Raw genomic sequence first — 17,117 nt, forward strand, 5'->3', positions numbered from 1 at the left:
CAGTGCAAGAGAGGTCCCTGGAGGGTGGGAAAAAGGTTGATAGGCCACCGGAGAGGATCCCATGCCACCTTGAGACTCTGAGACAATGGGGACAAAGAGCAGTTCTGATAAGGCCTAAAGGAAGAGGGAGAATAGCTCCTGGTTCCTAGGGTGTGGGGTGGGAGGAAGAGGAGGGAGAACGCCCACGATGAGGGAGGGAGGTATTAGTGCAGAGTAGAAGGGAGGGGGCCTCTGTCTGGTCAGCAGAGCCGGGTTACATAATGAGTGGGGACAACTGGTGGCCATATATAGGGTCCAGTGGCCACATCGCTTAGCCCCTTTAGCTGTTGTGGCCTGGGGCTAAGACTCTTCTCAGTCCTGGGGCGCCTGGGTGGCTCAGTCGGTTGAGCGTCCAACTTCGGCTCAGGTCGTGATCTTGCAGTTGTTCAGTTCTAGCCCCATATCAGGCTCTCTGCTGTCAGCACAGAGCCTGCTTCTCTGATCCTCTGTCCCACCCGCCCCCCCCCCCCCGCCCCTCCCCTGTTCGCATGCTGTCTCTCAAAAAAATAAAATAAAATAAATAAAATAAAATAGGGACACCTGGGTGGCTCAGTTAGTTAAGCTCGTGGGTTCGAGCCCGGCGCCAGTCTCTGAGCTGGCAGTGTGGAGCCTGCTTGGGATTCTCTCTCTTCCTCTTTCTCTGCCCCCCCCCATTTGTGCTTCCTCTCTCTCTCTCTCTCTCTCTCTCTCCCTGTCAAAATAAATAAACTTAAAAAAAACCCTTTAAAAAATAAATGAAATACAGTAAGACTCCTCTCAGCCCCGCACCCTTGCGTCCTGCCCACTCCCCTCCTGCCTGTCACCTCCACCACCGTCTCGCTGGAGCCACGCAAGAAAGTGATGTGTTAACAGAGGCAAGACCAGACCTTCAGAGAAAGTCCACATCCACAAGCACTTGGTCCACAAGTATTTGTGTGCTTTTCCACCTACTCACTCCAGCCTCTGCCCCAGCGGCCTGTCCCTCCGTGGACGGTCCCCTCACTGCTCTGTCCCCTTTAGTTGTGCCGTCTGCTGTCTGACTCTGGCCACACCCCTACTTCTGCTCTACAGGCTTTGTGGGCCCTTCCCTCTTTCTCCCCAAATCCAGCCCACGCCTTCTGCAACAGGTGCTCGCTCTGGCACAGGCCAAAGGCTTGTCATGGCTTGTCTTGCTCCACTTCATAGTCGAGGCAGCTCATCCCTGTCTGAGAAATGCGTGCCAGCCCAGGGCGGCAGAAGGCCGAGGACCGCCCTGGGGAGAAGGGCTGTTGTGATGAACATATGGAGAAAGAGAAACAGATGGTGCAGGCCTGCGGGACAAGGCCTCTGAGGGACCACCGGGGTCTGACCAGACGCGTGTGCTGTTCCTCATGGCTCTTTCTTGTCAATCTCTACTCCCGAGAGTGTGGAGGGGACAAATGGGGACAGGTCTCCCAGGGGCTGAGGTCGGGGAGAACGACTGAGCAAGGCCCAGTTTCCAGAAGGGCATGCCTGTGGAGACTGGGGTGGGGACTTGGGACATGCCAGTGTGACTCCCGGCCCGTGGATGCCCCAGACAAGGGCACAACTGCCGTCTCCGGGTCCAGGGCTGGGTCTAGTCAGGACTCGATGGTCTTGCAGTCTCTGGGGCGCCAGCCCTTCGGCGTCTGCCTTCTGAAGGCCACGTGTCCTTGCAGACCACCCTTGGAGCAAGGCCCATTCAGAGCGCATTCAGAACAACTGAGTGGGTGTTTGGGAAGTGTCACCAGAAATAACCAAATCCCAATAATCATGTGAATATTTTGCCATTGAGGGGAGACCAATAGTGAATATGGTTACATCTCCTCTCCTGGTTTTTACATGAAGGTGGCTGGCCAGCCAGGCGGCACTGTTCCTGTCTAGTTATAACATCGGTTCACTGTCTTGATTTTGCTGTCTTCTTGTCTTCTATATACTCTCACATGCCAGTGTGTCTTTCCTGGGAGCTGTGAGAGCAAAAAGATTGTGTCTGGGTAGGAAGCCAGCTTCATTCAGCACTGTGACGTGATGGCCTCTTTTGGTGACATGGCTGTTTGCAGACAGCAACATGGCCTTCACTGCCTTCTTACCTGTCATTACCCAAATACACTCAGGTACAAGGGCTTTGGGACCAAGTGACCACATGAGGGTCCTCAAGGATTAGACTGGGAAGTAGAGGTCTGCTCCGGAGGCTGAACCCATGAAGGTTAACCTGTTGATTTAAGTCCTAATTAATTTTAGCATTTAATTTTTTCATGTCTGGAAACTCCATTTGGTTCTTTTTCAGATGTGCCTCATGATTTCTGATGGTGTTCTATTGCTAGCTCATCTTTGCAATTCCATCCTTTATTTTGGAAAAACATTCCATACGTAACTCTTTGTGTCTATTGATTTCAGAATCTGAAGTCCATGGGGCCGGGGCACGTAAATCTATTGTTGGTTTCCTTCTGTTGACCGTCATTCATGGTTGCTTGCTTCTTTACGATTTGGTTTTTTTTTAAGCAAACCCATATTTACATGATCTTAGTCTGTAGGAATCCTGAAGGCCTGGGTTAAGGATTTTTCCACTGGATAGGATTTAAATCTGATTTTCCCAGAAGCCAGGTAATGTGACCATTCTTGGGAGCACTTTTGCTCACCTATGGGGCCTGGCTTTACTTGAAGACTGAGAGAGTTCTTTTTTGCTGTTGGCCCAAAGTTCAGTTTCCAGTGACAGGTCACAGGTCACAGGTCATGTTGGCCCATGCCCTCGGAGTAATGGTGTTCCTCCCTCTGCTTACTACTCCCTCCTCCCAGCTGGGCTTCCCCGCTGTGGTTGGTTCCTTTTTACTGGGGGTAAAGTGGATTTCCCCTACTTCAAGTGAACCCAACAATGCATCCAAAAGTGTATTTGATTCAGGATTTAGATGTGTTGCAGCAGAAGGGCTCCCTGACAATCTGGTCTGCTAGAGTCAGCAGTTCCATTGCTAATCTGTTTATAGTTCACTCACAAATATCAACAAATAGTTGATAGTTCACTCAACAAATATCCCGAGTACACACCATGTGTCAGGCATGGTTCTAGGTACCAAGGATACAGCCTCTCCCCTCATGGAGCTTGCGGTCTGATTCCAGAAGGAGCCAGCCTCAGGGGTCCACTCCAGTCCATGGAACACACACCAGAGCAGCCACTTTATCTCCCATTCACTCTGAACTATTTCGTCCCTACTGGGCATCATGCAACAGGCCAGGCACCCGCAGTGCAGAGATAGACAGCCCTGTGCTCGGACGGCACTTATCAAAACTCGGACGGGGGAAAAGGGAAAAGAGCCATTTCAGGGGGTTATATCACCACATAGAGGAGTATGTGTTCTGATGGAGATGGAAAGACAGACGAATGAGTGACACTCTGCTTGGGGGTTGGCAGGGCGGGGAGGGGGTGGAGATTTGCTGAAGGAGGTGACATTTGAACAGCATCCGGAAAGATGAGTAGTTGTTGCCTGGGAAGGAGAAAGAGAAAGAGACAGAGACAGAGACAGAGAGAAGATCATTTCTAGCAGAGGGAAGGGTCTGGTTAAAGCCTTGCAGTCATGGAGGAGCCTGACACATGTGAGAGCTTGGCTGGAGATGTACACAGAGTTTGCCCGGCTCCCAAGCCCGGGTGCCACCCTGGGTTCCCTTCCTTCCAGCCTCACACCGGGTCAGTGACCAAGTCCAGCAGCTTCTGCTTGGACTTTGCAAGTCTCTACCCGCTCCTTCCCATCTCCGCCCACTGCTTTTGTTCAGGCCTTGCCATTTCCTGCCTGGACCGGTACAGCAGCCTCTTAACTGGTTGCCCTGCCTCTGCCTTCATCCCCTTCCAGTCTGTCTTCCACTCTGCTTTCAGGGTCCTCTTTCAAAGAGGAATATTTGGTCACATTACCCCCCACACACACACACACACACACACTTGCAATCCTTAGCCGGCTGGAGCCAGAGAAAGTTCAGAGTTCTTGGATTAACCCAGAAGGGCCTTCATGTGGCCAGTTCTCCAGCCTCGCCTCCCATCTGCCCCTTCCTCCAGCCAGTAATTTCTTATATCCCTTGGGCCAGCCCTACTGCTTCGAAGCTCAAGAAACCAGCCCGTGCCGCCACCTCCGGGAGGTCCTCTGACCACCCCCACCCCCAGCCTGATTCAGAGCCCCCTCCTTCATGCTCACACAGGACCCTGTGCACATTCTTCTTGTAGCATCATGCCATTGAATCATCATCGTGATTGTTTGTCTGCCCTCCCTGAGATCGTAAGCTCAGGGGACATGTGGGCAGAGGCTGTCTATTTAGCTTTGCACCCCTGGGCACCTAGCAAAGTGAGGGACAGAGGGTAAACACCCAGCAGGTGTTTGATGAATCGATCCACCCGGAGGGTCAGGGGCGGAAACGTGTGGGCTCATGCAGCTTTGGGTGTGTGTGGAGTAAACAAAACAGGCAGGGCATTTCTCTGGGCCATCAGAAAGGCTCCACCACCTGATTTCTGATCGTGGGGTCTTGGTTTCCTCATAGGTGCTATGGCCGGCCTGAGGCTGGTTGCCGGCAGCTCTCTGCCGCTCTGACATTCTGTGAGCCTGCAGATGTGTGACCTGTGGAGAGAGGATGCTTTGGAGCAGTGGTTCCCAAAGCCTGTTCCCCAGATGACCAACAGCAGTGCCACTTAGGAACGTGGTTAGAGTGCATATTCTCAGGGCACACTCCAGACCTACAGAATCAGAAATCTGAGTGAGGTCGGAGCCCGGCAATCTGTTTTAACAAGCCTTGCGGGTCATTCTAATGCACATGAAAGTTTGAGAAACAGTGGTTTAGAACAGCTCCGTCACCCGGCACAATTGCCGTGGATGGGGGGGGGGGGGGAGCATGGAGACTATTGCCACAGACTCCCAGTGGCCAAGAACCCGCTGCTGTGACTGGCTGCGACCCTGCACCGCAGGCCAACCACACCAGTGGCCTGGAAGGATCAGGCATCCCCTTTCCCCAGGACTCTGTGCTGGCCGAACCCAGAAACATCTCCCTTCGCACTTCTCTCCTTTCCTGCAGTAGGACACAGAGAAAGAGGGGTGCTCTGAAGCCATGGGAGGCTGGCTTGGAACACTGGCTTGGCCATGCAGATGACCCTGCACGTGGTACTCAGCCTCCCTCAGCTTTAGTTTCCTCAAAAACGGAGCTAATAATACCTCGTATGGCTGTTAGGAAGATCAAATGGTGCATATTGATGCTAAATAAAAATAGATCGTTACTGAATTTTACAGTGATTGTTATTAGGTCCTCCTGCCCTGAGCCTCAGCTCTCCCCTCAGATGGCATCTTCAGAGGAACCTCAAGGTTCCAAAATGCCAACCCATCCTTCTGGCTCCTGGCTCACCACGGGGGCCATTTTGCAGGTGAACCCAGGAGAGTACTTCCCTGCAGGGACACGACTAAAGTGGATTGGTTGTTTAGGGGGGATCGCGGGTGGGGGGAGAGGCATGCTGTAGGAAGGAAAAGTGACATAAGGCTTTCATTTGATTTCCCAAGTCCCACTCCTTGAGAATCAACAGCACAGGGCTAAAGTCCTTTGCAAGGGTATGGCTAGGCTGTTGCCCTGGAGGCAGTCACCTCTGAAGCTCCCTCTTGCTCTCTAACCAGACTTCTGCTCACCATGTTGGCTCCTCAGGGACCATGGCTTTAGGCTATAGGGACTTAGGAATTTCAGAGAGCTGGTTCTGCCACTGGCTAGCCAAGTGACCTTGGACATATTACTTCAGTAATATGTAATGCCTGATCTGTGCTTCAGTTTCCTTATCAGTGAAACGAGGACAATAATTGCATCTATTTCTTAGGGTTGCTGGAAGGAGCAAATGAGATCATGTGTTTGTAGTACCTCACATGATATAAGAGCTAGAAAAAATGGGGCGCCTGGGTGGCTCAGTTGGTTAAGCGTCCAACTTCAGCTCAGGTCATGATCTTGCGGTCCATGAGTTCAAGCCCCGCGTTGGGCTCTGGGCTGACAGCTCAGAGCCTGGAGCCTGTTTCAGATTGTGTGTCTCCCTCTTTCTCTGACCCTCCCCTGTTCATGCTCTCTCTCTGTCTCAAAAATAAATAAACGTTAAAAAAAATTTTTTAAAAAAAAAGTTACAGCAGTCCTACTTCATGGGAGGGGATTTGACCCTGAAAAGAGGCTGACCGGATGTTTGTCAAGGGAATGAACTTATCAGCCAGGCTGGTGTTTTAGGACCCTCCAGGATAGACTACCATTGTCCTTTGCCCTGGACAAGGAGGTGACCACAGGGGTCTGAGTCCCTAGAACTTGCCATGGTGCCCAGCCTGCCCAGAGAAGGCCTCTCCCCACCCTGACCCCACCCACCGGGACAACCTCCAACCCCCATCTGCATCCCCAATACCAGGGGTCCAGGAGCAGAGGAGGAAACCAAGTTCAGGGGACTCCCGGTGGAGAAGGTGGGTGCAGAAGTAAGTGTGGCAGTGAGGGGGAGACAGCCCCCTTGCAGAAACTCAAGGACGTGTCTCCCTGACAGAGCTCCCAGCAGCTGGGTCCTGAATGGGCACTGTCTGGCCTCCAGTAAAGAACGGACGCCCAGCCAGATGCGCAGCCTTGCCCCTGCCCGAGACGCAGGCAGAATCAGACCAGGGAGCTCAGCTCGCACTTATCTCTCAGCACCTGGAGGAGGAAGTGAAGACAGCAATTAATTGTACAAGGCGGGTGGTTTGTGCAGCTTAAGTTCAGATAAAAAGTTTAATTATCCCTAAACCCTAATACAAATTAATTAGCCTTCCATATTAGGAGGGTAAGCGTCCCTGCTCTTGCCACAGCCCAGACATCACTGCGGATTACCAAGGATGTGACAGGAAAGAGAGGTGGACAGACAGGCGCTGAGTACCTGAGCCCCGCCTGCTCCGGGGCGGACGGCCACCTCACGTGCCACAGGTGAGGTCCTGGGTGAGCACCATAGTTCATCGTACCTGGGAGTCACTCCAGGAGGGACTTTCTCTTCCCTTCCTCTCCTCCACTCTCAGAGCCAGGCTGGGGAGTGGGGGAAGGGAGTCCTTATTTGCATGAAGAAGGAAGACAAAAGGAAATAAGGCTAAGGCCTTAAATTTTTTTTTCTAGGCCATGACATTTTCTCTTTTTCTTTCCTCACCCCTTTCTTTCCTCAAAATTCCACAAAGAAAATAGGCCATAGATGCCAGTAGCACTTAGAGAATCACTGTCCGCTCCTGCACCTCAGTGCTCCTGCCCAGGTGGGCTCCCGGGAGGCCGGGACAAAGGCCACTGCCCAGGACGATCCTTGCAGTCATGATTAGCTGCTATTTAACGAGTGTTTACTGTGTAGCAAGCATGTAGTCGTTGCAACAACATTGCCAGGTATGTTTTATTCATTAACTCACACATTCCACCAACATTTATTAAAGTGTGAGCTGGGGAAGGAGCATGCTTGGATCTGCATTTTAAAAATGTGGCTCTTTGTGAATTTAAAAGGGAACAAAAGTGCAAGTGAGAAAGCTGGTTAGGAGGCTTTTGCTGACGTCCAGTCTAGAAGCAGCGGTGGTCTAGGCCCTGGATTTGTTTAATAAACATCAATAAAGTTCTTACTATGTGCCATTGAGCATTTTCCACATAGGACCTCGCTAATCCCCCGCAACAACCCCGTGAAGTGTAGGTACCACTGTGTTAGCAGTCCCAGGAGCTGTGGTCAAAGACACTAAGGGCTTTGCTCAAAGTCACCCAGCTGGCAAGTGGCAGAGCCAGGATTTGCCTCAGAGTCCACACGTTTAACCGCTGCACAGGACCACTGAGGCAGTAGAGACAGAGGAAGGGATGAGCTCCAGCTGACTCCCCAGAACCCTCCCCACCACCATCCTCGTCCACCTGCCTACCCCCCGGAGGAGCAGGAAGTGGAGAACAGAGCAGGGCAATGGAAACAGACCCACCTGGGGTTTAACCCAGACGGTTCGGCCACTTGAGGACCTTACACACGTCACTGTCCTCCCTGGACATGGGCTCCACATTCCTATGGAGGGTTAGCCCTACCTGATGGGGTCACTGAGAGACCCACGGGTGCAGGTAAAGTTCCCAGGGTAGGCTCCAGTACATGATTCCCATCCATCCTTCCGTTCTCCATCCCTTCTTCTTCAGGCCAAACGTTCCTGGCCCCTTGATTGTTTTCCCTATGAGAAGAGTTCCAGACAATTGACCATCCTAACTCTGGATGTGATCTAGTTAATCAATGTCCTGTAGAATACATAGTGCCCAGAACTCCACACAGTGGCCTAGAAGTGGTTGGCCCCAAGGGGCAAGTCTGAACACCTACTCCCTCTTTCTGGACATTAGCTGTTTAGCAGCTGCATTATGCTGGTGGCTGTGTCAAAGTTAAATTTCCCTGGTGATTTTTAACACGGATGGCTTTCAAGCTGGTTTTTCCCATCAGCTATACAAGTCATTGATTATTTGAATCAAAATGCCAGTGTTGTCATTCATCTTTGTTAGAATTAATCTGGCTGGTTTCACCCATGATTACAACCTGTTAAAATCCTTTTGACTCCAAAAGACCTCAATTCATAGTAGCGCTGTCATTTAGAAATGTGAAGAGCTTGCTTTAAAATAACCAGCACTAGACAGAGAAAGGCAGATACTCTGTGATTTCGCTTAAGTGTCGATTCTAAAAAAGAAAACAAACGAACAACCAAAACACAATAGAAACAGCCTCATAGATAAAGGAAACAAACTGTTGATTACCAGAGTATCTAATGGATGAAATACAGGGGTAGATGAAAGGGATTAAGAAGTACGAACTTCTGGGGCGCGTGGGTGGCTCTGTCAGTTAAGCATCTGACTCTTGATCTCAGCTGAGGTCATGATCTCACGGTTCATGAGTTCGAGCCCCGTGTGGGGCTCTGTGCTGACAGCACGGAGCCTGCTTGGAATTCTCTCTCCCTCTCTCTCTGCTCTTAGCCCATTTGTGCTCCCTCTCTCTCTCTCTCTCAAAATAAATAAACTTAAAAAAAAAAAGAAGCACAAACTTCCATCTATGAAATAAATAAGTCACGGGATGTAATGCACAGCGTAGAGAATAGTCAATAAGGTTGTAATAACTTTGTACGGTGACAGGTGGTAACTACACTTATCATGGGCATCATTGCATGATGTATAAAAATATCAAATCTCTATGATGCATGCCTGAAGCGAATAGGATATTGTACGTCAGCCCTACTTCAATAAAGAAAATTAATTTAAAAATAATAATAACCAGGGGCACCTGGGTGGCTCAGTTGGTTGAGCGTCCAACTTCGGCTCAGGTGATGATCTCACAGTTTGTGGGTTCGAGCCCCGCATCAGGTTCTGTGCTGACCGCTCGCTCAGAGCCTGGAGCCTGCTTCAGATTCTGTGTCTCCTTCTCTCTCTGCCCCTCCCCTGCTCACGCTTTGTCTCACTCTGTTTCTCAAAAATAAATAAATGTAAAAAAAAAAAATTTTTTTTTAATAAGAATAACCAGCAGTACCCTTATCAACACCATCATCATCATCATTATCATGGGATCCAAGTGGAAGAAGGTTAAAACAAAAACGCTGATTTGTTGGGGTGCAAAGTCCAAAGGATTGAACAGTGAAGCCATAGGAATGGTGAAAGTGAAGCCAGTCCCCAGAATTAGGGCAGGAACTCAGTCTCCATCACACTCCCCTTTCCTCCTCTCGCCTCTACCTATGCGTCAGCCTGCTCCCTCTCTGACTACAGTCTGGCTTCTTCCCGTGGCAGAAAGCAGCTCCAGGGTTTCACTTGTTGCAGCGTCAGCCTTGAAGAGATTGGCCTCATCTCAAAGGCAAATATCCGGGGAAGGGAGAAAGTCGCCAGTATCATTAGCCAGCCGGGGGAATGCACTTCACACCCACCCGGACGGCGAGCCGCAAAAGACAGTTACAAGTGGTGGTGAACATGTGGAGAAAGGGGAGCCCCAGTTTAGTGCTGCTGGGAATGCAAGGGTGCGGCCACTCCAGAAAACAGTTTGGCAGGCCCCCTCACTGTTAAACATGGAGTTACCACGTGACTCCTCAAAACTTGTGCGCGGACCTGCAGAACAGAATTTATTCATTTATTCATCGTAGCCTAGAAGTGGAAACAACCCGAAGGTCTACCCACTGATGAACGAAAAAGCAAAATGTGGAACATCCGTACAAGAGGATGTTTCTCGACAATAAAAAGGGATAAAGAAGTGACACCTGCTACAGCAAGGATAAACTGTGAAACCTTAGCACATCACGCTAAGTGAAGGAAGGCAGACGAGAAAGGCCATGTATTGTATGATTCCATCTCTATGAAATGTCCAAAATAAGGAAACCCATAGACACAATAAGTGTCTAAAGTAGTTTAGGGATTGCCTAGGGCTGAGGGGGGAGAGGTGTGGGATGGTCACCTACTACTATGGGTGTGAGGTTTGGGGCGGGGGTGATGAAAATGTTCTAAAATTAGACTCTGGGATGGCAGCACAACTCCATGCATACACTAAAACATATTGAATTGTATGATTTAAAAATTTTTTTTAATGTTTATTTATCTTTGAGAGAGAGAGAGCATGAGCAGGGGAGGGGCAGAGAGAGAGGGAGACACAGAATCCGAAGCAGGCTCCAGGCTCTGAGCTGTCAGCACAGACCCCGACACGGGGCTCAAACCCATGAACCATGAGATCAAGACCTGAGCTGAAGTCGGACGCTCAACCAACTGAGCCACCCAGGCGCCCCTGAATTGTATGATTTAAATGGATGAATCATATGATATATAAGTTATATGTTACTAAGGCTATTTAAAAAAAATGAATCCAGGAAAGGAGCTCATTGGCCCAGCTTGAGTCAGATGCCTCCTTCCAAACTTGTTAACTGCGCCTAGTGGCAGCAGGGGTGTAGGGGAAGGTTTGTAAGAATACGGCAGCTCCTCTGGACGGAGGTTCTGTCATAACAATGGGGGGGGGGGGCACAGTTCCTAAATGGGTAGGCTATTAACAGACAAAACAATAGGTGCCCACTGCACTGGCTATTTATAGAGAATTTACATTTACCCAGAGACAACATTAAGTGCTTCTTCTGAATCATCTGATTAATTATTACAACAAGCCTGTAAGTTAGATATATAAAACCTCTTTTATATTGGTAGAGGCTCCGCTTAAATAACTTTCCCAAGGTCACTTAACCAGTAAGTAATGTGGGGCTGGGGATCAACCTGGGACCTGTCTCCAGTCTCCTCTCTCAATCATTAGGCCATGCTGCCTCCCTCTGGCTTTATATAAGTTGTTGAAACATTCTGGAACACACCACTGGAGACCTGGCTTTAGATTCATTCTTTATTTCATTGACTTATTTACCCTTTCACTAAAGGAGACCCTTGTAACACAAAAGCCATGAACTTCCCTTGCTGGCATAGGACAATCTTTGGGAAGGGTCAGAAGACTGGAGGTGTTTGTTCAACCCCTCCCGACCACACTGCTATCCACACCCCTTCCTCCAGCTTGTCAAGGGTACGAAGAACTGGGACGAGAGCACACGTTGCTAAAATCACGACCCGGCGGCCTCCTGATTCGCCAGCCAGTTAACCCTCTCAAAACAAGAAATAAGGTTAATTTGGCAAGTTGCGTGCTTAGTGAGCAATACAGCTAATTTTCCAAGCGTCCGCAAGCTGTCCACTTAATATCTGCTCTCAAATTCTGCCAGCAGTTTCGCGGCAGAATTGACGGATGCCAAGCCTGTTGGTCTGTGGTTTCTCGGACTTCCTTGCCTCCTCTTCAGAAATATCAACACAGCTGTTTTTGGCCTCCAGTCTCTTGGTATTTCTGTGCGGCGCCATGGTTTCTCGACCGTCATGGGCCGTGTTCTGCAACTCCATCTAAACATCCCTCCTGTCTCCTGGGGTGCGATCCAGGTGCGCCTGTGATGTGCCTCCACTGAAGACAGCTGGGCCCTCGCCTGCTCTCCCCTCCCCTGCCTCAAGCTCCTCATCCTTCTTCCCCACATTTGTCCCGGCCTTTCTAAGAGGAAGCCTGGTCTCCTGGGTGGGAAAGGCAGGGAGCTCATGGGAGCTTGGTTCTGTCATCTGTTACCAGTGGACCATCTGCACCAGCAGCAGGCAGAAAGCTCTGCTCCTTGTTCTCTCTTCCAGTGGATAAAGCCACCTTTCTGTGTCCTGAGCATTTTTCAGCACCTCAGTCACCCGAAAATGTAGCCTTTCTGACGCTGTGCTTCCATACTCCTGCCATGCTTCATTTCCACCCACGGTCATGAGCTCGATGTGCACCTCTCCGTCACAGGCCGGAAAGCCCCAGTAACATGATTGGCCTCTACAGGCAACCCCCTTTTCTTCATCATTGGGATTATTTGACCGTGGGACAATCAGCTGTGCTTTTAGAGTTTCCCAGCAACAGAGACCACAGAGGCAGCTTGAGGCAGGGCAAAGGGCGAGACACTGAAGGAGAAGGAAGGAAGGAGAAGGAAGTGCCTTCTCCAAAGAGGAACCTAATTCAGAGGGTTGAGGGGCTTCCGTGAGGTCACGTATTCACTCACCAAATGTGTGTCAATGGCTGGCATCGCCTCCCAAAAGCCCCTGCGTGCTTAGGAGATGAGGACCTCACACTTCTGAAACTGTTCACCCTATCCCCTTCCACATCCTCTCTGCATCCTCCGGACACCTGGGTCCCCTCAGGACAGGTGACTTTGAGCCCCACAATTTTGATGGCATCAATTCCTGGTCACCTTCCAAACACAGAGAGGGCAGGGGAGCGGGGAGATGGTGTCGTTGGCTTTGGCCAAAGGAGACATCAGAGCTCTTCGCTTAATAAGGCCTTTAATTTATCTCAATAAAGAAGAGGCTACACACTTAACCACTGTGGAGAGTACCTTATTGATTGGAGGAGAGAGGCTCTGGCCTGCCTGCCTGGGGATGTGCGGGAACCAGGCCAAGCCGGTCCCCGGGGGCAGCCACCAGGGTGTGAAGTACTTATGAGAGCTCCTCTGAGCTCTGAGAGGCACCAGCACTGTCCCAAAGTGGCTCCGCGGCTTCCGGGGCTGGGTTTTGGAGCTCACGGTTGCCCTCCAAGACAGTGTGGTTGGTGGGAAAGAGACGAAAGCCATAGGAGTGGGTTTTAATCCCAGCCGTCCCCAAACGTGGGCAGTCCATCTGCCGGTGAGCCCGACTTCCTGTATCTGCACAATGGGGCCAAGGACTCCAAGCTCACAGGGTTCGCGGAGCTCATGTGGGGTAAGCGTGCAAGAGTGCTTTGTGCGTGGTGAATCTCCACGAGGAGAGGGCGGTTTTCTTACGTGTTATTTTGATGGACATACGTGAGACGGTGCTGCTTTCCTTCCTAATACTCACCCATGGCTGCTGGCTGCATTTGGGACAAAATCCATACTCCGTGTGGTGGCCTCCACCTCCTTTTGTACAACCACCCTCCGCGCCCGCCCCACCACCCGCGGGTCTATAATCATTCCCGCAGCAGGCCACGCTCCCTCTTGCCTCAGGGCCTCTGACTTTCTGTTCCCTCTGCCTGGCACACTCTTCCCCAAGTGTGTCCCCTGACCGGGATCCTTTACCTCCAGATCTCAAGCTGAAATGTCAGCTCCTCAGAGAGGCCTTTCCTGACCACGCTCCCCGTACCTGGAACAGCACCTGTCTCTATTCTCCTCCTAGAAATAAAGACAAGTCAGTGTTTTTATGTGTTCACTCACTTGTTCATGGTCTTCTGCTTGTAGGTTGTTGGCTCTGGGAACACAGGGATCTTGTCTTTGTTCAGTGCCAGGTCATAGCCGGCACATAGTAGGCACTTTAAACAATTGTTGAATGAATGGATGGGTGGGTGGATGGATGGATGGATGGATGCATAGGTGAGTGATGGGCAGGGATGTCTGGCTTATTTCCCAAGTGACCCCTCTTCCTCACACCTGTTTCTCTCTGTCTCTGTCTCTCTCTCAGATATGGAGATATGGTGCCCAAGACAATTGCAGGGAAGATTTTTGGCTCCATCTGCTCCCTGAGTGGTGTTCTGGTCATTGCCCTGCCGGTTCCTGTGATTGTTTCCAACTTCAGCCGGATTTACCACCAGAATCAGAGAGCCGATAAACGCAGGGCACAAAAGGTAAGCCTCGGCCCTGGGAGGCTGGGAGACAGCACCAGACAGGGGCCTGGCCCTCTGCTTTGTGCCGCTATCACAGTCAGGTCGCCAGGCCTGGACTGCCCGGGCGGATCCCAGCACAGACGGCCCCTGGCTTTGGAAGGTAAGGCAGCTTTGTGTCCCTCCCTACCTACCAGTGTCCTGCGTTCCAGCTGCCAAGTGCAACAGACCCTCATTTATCCATAAGCTGATGATCTCCCTCCTGGATGCTCCACGCAGTTTCCTTGAGCCCGGGTTTCCCCTTCAAGACCTCAGCCACCAACACTCAGCAGTGCCTGGGCCCCTCCCTCTCCCTGCCAGGAGCTTACTGGGGAACATCATTGCTTTCCAATACCCTATGACAACCTATACAAAACATCCAGACAAAACATAAATGTGCTGAGAAGAGAATGAATACTCAGGAAGGGGAACATCCTGAAGCCACTGAGCTCCAGAACAAACGGCACGACGGACGTGGGTCACCTCAGGGTGTTTAGGGTTAAGGCACAGAGGTGCAGCTGAAGACCGGGAGGACCACTGCCCTGAGAAAAGTGTTGGCGGTGTCCAGAACACCGCGTGAGAAGGCAGGGCAGGTGTGTGCCCTCCTTCACTCACAGAGGAAGGGAAAGGTCTGACAGCTTTAGTGCACTTTTAGGGCATCCGGCTAGTGAATTGCCAGATTCCTATCAGGAAAGGGGAGCACCAAGGGGGGGTTGTTCATTTCTCTTCGGACCTGGGCTGAAATAGGGTACCCCTTAACCTCCAGGGCATACGGTCAGAGCCTTTCTGGGTACAGTGGACAGGGGAGACCTTGTTGAAAGAGTCATTTACTGAGGCCTGAGATTTCGTGTCCTTATTTTACTCTTCCTTCTCCTTTCTCCTTCCTTCCTTCCCCCTTCCTTCCTCCCTCCCTCCCTTCCTTCCTTTTCCTTCCTCCCTTCCTTCCTCCCTCCCTTCCTTCCTTCCTTCCTTCCTTCCTTCCCCCTTCTTCCTCCTTCCTCCCTCCCTCCCTTCCTCCTTCCTTCCTCCCTTCCTTCCTCCTTTCCTTCCTTCCTTCCTTCTTCCTTTCTCTTTCCACAAACATTTTCACACCTACTGTGTGTCAGGCCCTATGCTGCATGCAGCTGGGTAGTTTTCTCACCCCCTGATCCCTGCTACTGGCCTTCCACCAAGCAGGGCTTCCTTGACATATCAGAAAAATCCAGAATTTCAGAACACATCTGTGTATGCTGACTGAAACGAAGTCACAGAGTTCATGAAAGTTCTGAAATGTATGGTAATTTACGTATAAAAATACTTAATAATATATATTATGCAACTATATCATGAATCCAGTTGAGCCCCACAATTTCGGTGGCATCAATTCCTGGTCTAACAGATCCCCTTCTAACAGATCCCCTTGTGTGTGCCCTTGTGGTCACTCCCTCCGCCTGTGCTGAGGTGCCTTTTGACTTATCTTGACCTGGGTCTGTAATGTTGCCAGCCTGCCTTAGGTTCATCTTCTGGCTCCGTGCTGTCCCCTCCATCCTCTCCAACACCTATTTCCTACCTTTTTGCCCAGGGTCCAAGCTTTCCCACCCCCACCCCCTGCAAGCCACCCAGAAATAGAAGTCTTATCTTGTTCCCTGTTCAAGTCAGCTGGCAAATGTGAACAATATCTAAATTCATTATGCTGTCCTAAAGAAAGGGCTACAGGAAAACTAGGATCTGCCTTCCAAACCAAGGAGCCTGAGGCCTTGAAGAGCCGGGGGTCCTATAGCAAACCCCCCACCCACCCAGGAGCTAGGCTGAAAGAAGTGTTTGGTCTAGTGGGTGAGGGTCCAAGAAATCCCCAGCTCACACACTAGCCTCCTGCTGTGTCCACTCAGACTGGGCTTTAGGACGCTCCTGTGGCTCCCTTGCCCTCTGTGCCCTCTGTCCCTCAGAGCATCACATCCCCTGCCATTTTGCCCCTGCCAAGAACAGAACAGTGGTCCTTTCCCGTGGAACTTTAAAAAGCCCACCCCATACAGAAGGAATCAGCCTTGGCCTATCCCTCCCTCTGGCTGCTAAAGATGATACTCCCTCCCTTCTGCCTCCTTCCCCACCCTCTTCTCTCTCCCTCTGAAATCAGAGTAAATATTTACAGTGTTTTCACCTTGCCCGGATACTGTCTCTCCTCAAGGTTGCTCAACTGTCTCTTTCACCTTGGGCTTCTTCTGAGAGGCAAAAAAAAAAAAAAAAGAATACAAGAATACCGCCTGCTTCCAGCACTAAGTCTGTCACCATGAGACAAGGAAGGCAGGTACAGAGGATGTAGTGACAGTGGAGAGATAGGACAGGCAGGAGGTCATGGAAGCTGAGAATTCTCAGCCCATACCACATACTCAGGAGCTAGACAGCCCTGAGGGTTAGCTCCAGTCCACCTGCCTCAGGTGTAAAGGAAATGCTTAAAAAGTTATCATCTTTTCCTGTCACAATTGGTTTGCTTGAGATTGTTACTAAAATGGCTCCGTGACCATTTGCTTCAGAGACTAGGTTCTCGAAGCCACGTGAATTGGAGACCAAGTAAGGAGGTCTAGCAGCGGAGAGAGGGGAGCATGTGAAGTGGGAGGGTTTTTTCAGTGGAGATTTTTATTGAGATAATTATAGACTCACATGTAGTTATAAGATTATCACAATCAGGGTATGGATGTTGATACAATCCACCAATCCTATTCAGACTTCCCCAGTTTTACTTGTACTCATTGTGAGTATGTAAGTGTGTGTGTGTGTGTGTGTGTGTGTGTGTGTGTGAAGTTTGATACAGTTTCATCACCCATGCAGGTTCATGCACCCGTCACCTCGGTCAAGGTGCTGAATGGCTCCGACCTATAAGGACTCCTCCCAGCCTACCTCTACCCTGTCCCTAACCCCTGGCAACCATTTATCTGTCCTCCATCTACATGTTTTCCTTTCAAAAACGTTACATAAATGGAGGTAACCATTTGGG

The 17,117-nt window shown here is 50.6% G+C and overlaps 1 protein-coding gene across 2 annotated transcripts in view; it reads left to right on the top strand.

Moving 5' to 3' along the window:
- KCND3 (potassium voltage-gated channel subfamily D member 3) overlaps positions 1-17,117 on the top strand; it is a 208,928-nt gene that overhangs the window by 184,095 nt on the left and 7,716 nt on the right. For both annotated transcript variants that reach the window (XM_019457842.2, XM_019457843.2), the window contains exon 3: positions 13,969-14,131. In XM_019457842.2, the coding sequence (XP_019313387.1) occupies positions 13,969-14,131 (163 nt within the window). The remainder of the gene's footprint in view (positions 1-13,968; positions 14,132-17,117) is intronic.

This window comes from Panthera pardus, unplaced genomic scaffold, assembly GCF_024362965.1.
Source record: "Panthera pardus isolate Hobbes unplaced genomic scaffold, ASM2436296v1 HiC_scaffold_11, whole genome shotgun sequence".
Taxonomy (NCBI): domain Eukaryota; kingdom Metazoa; phylum Chordata; class Mammalia; order Carnivora; family Felidae; genus Panthera; species Panthera pardus.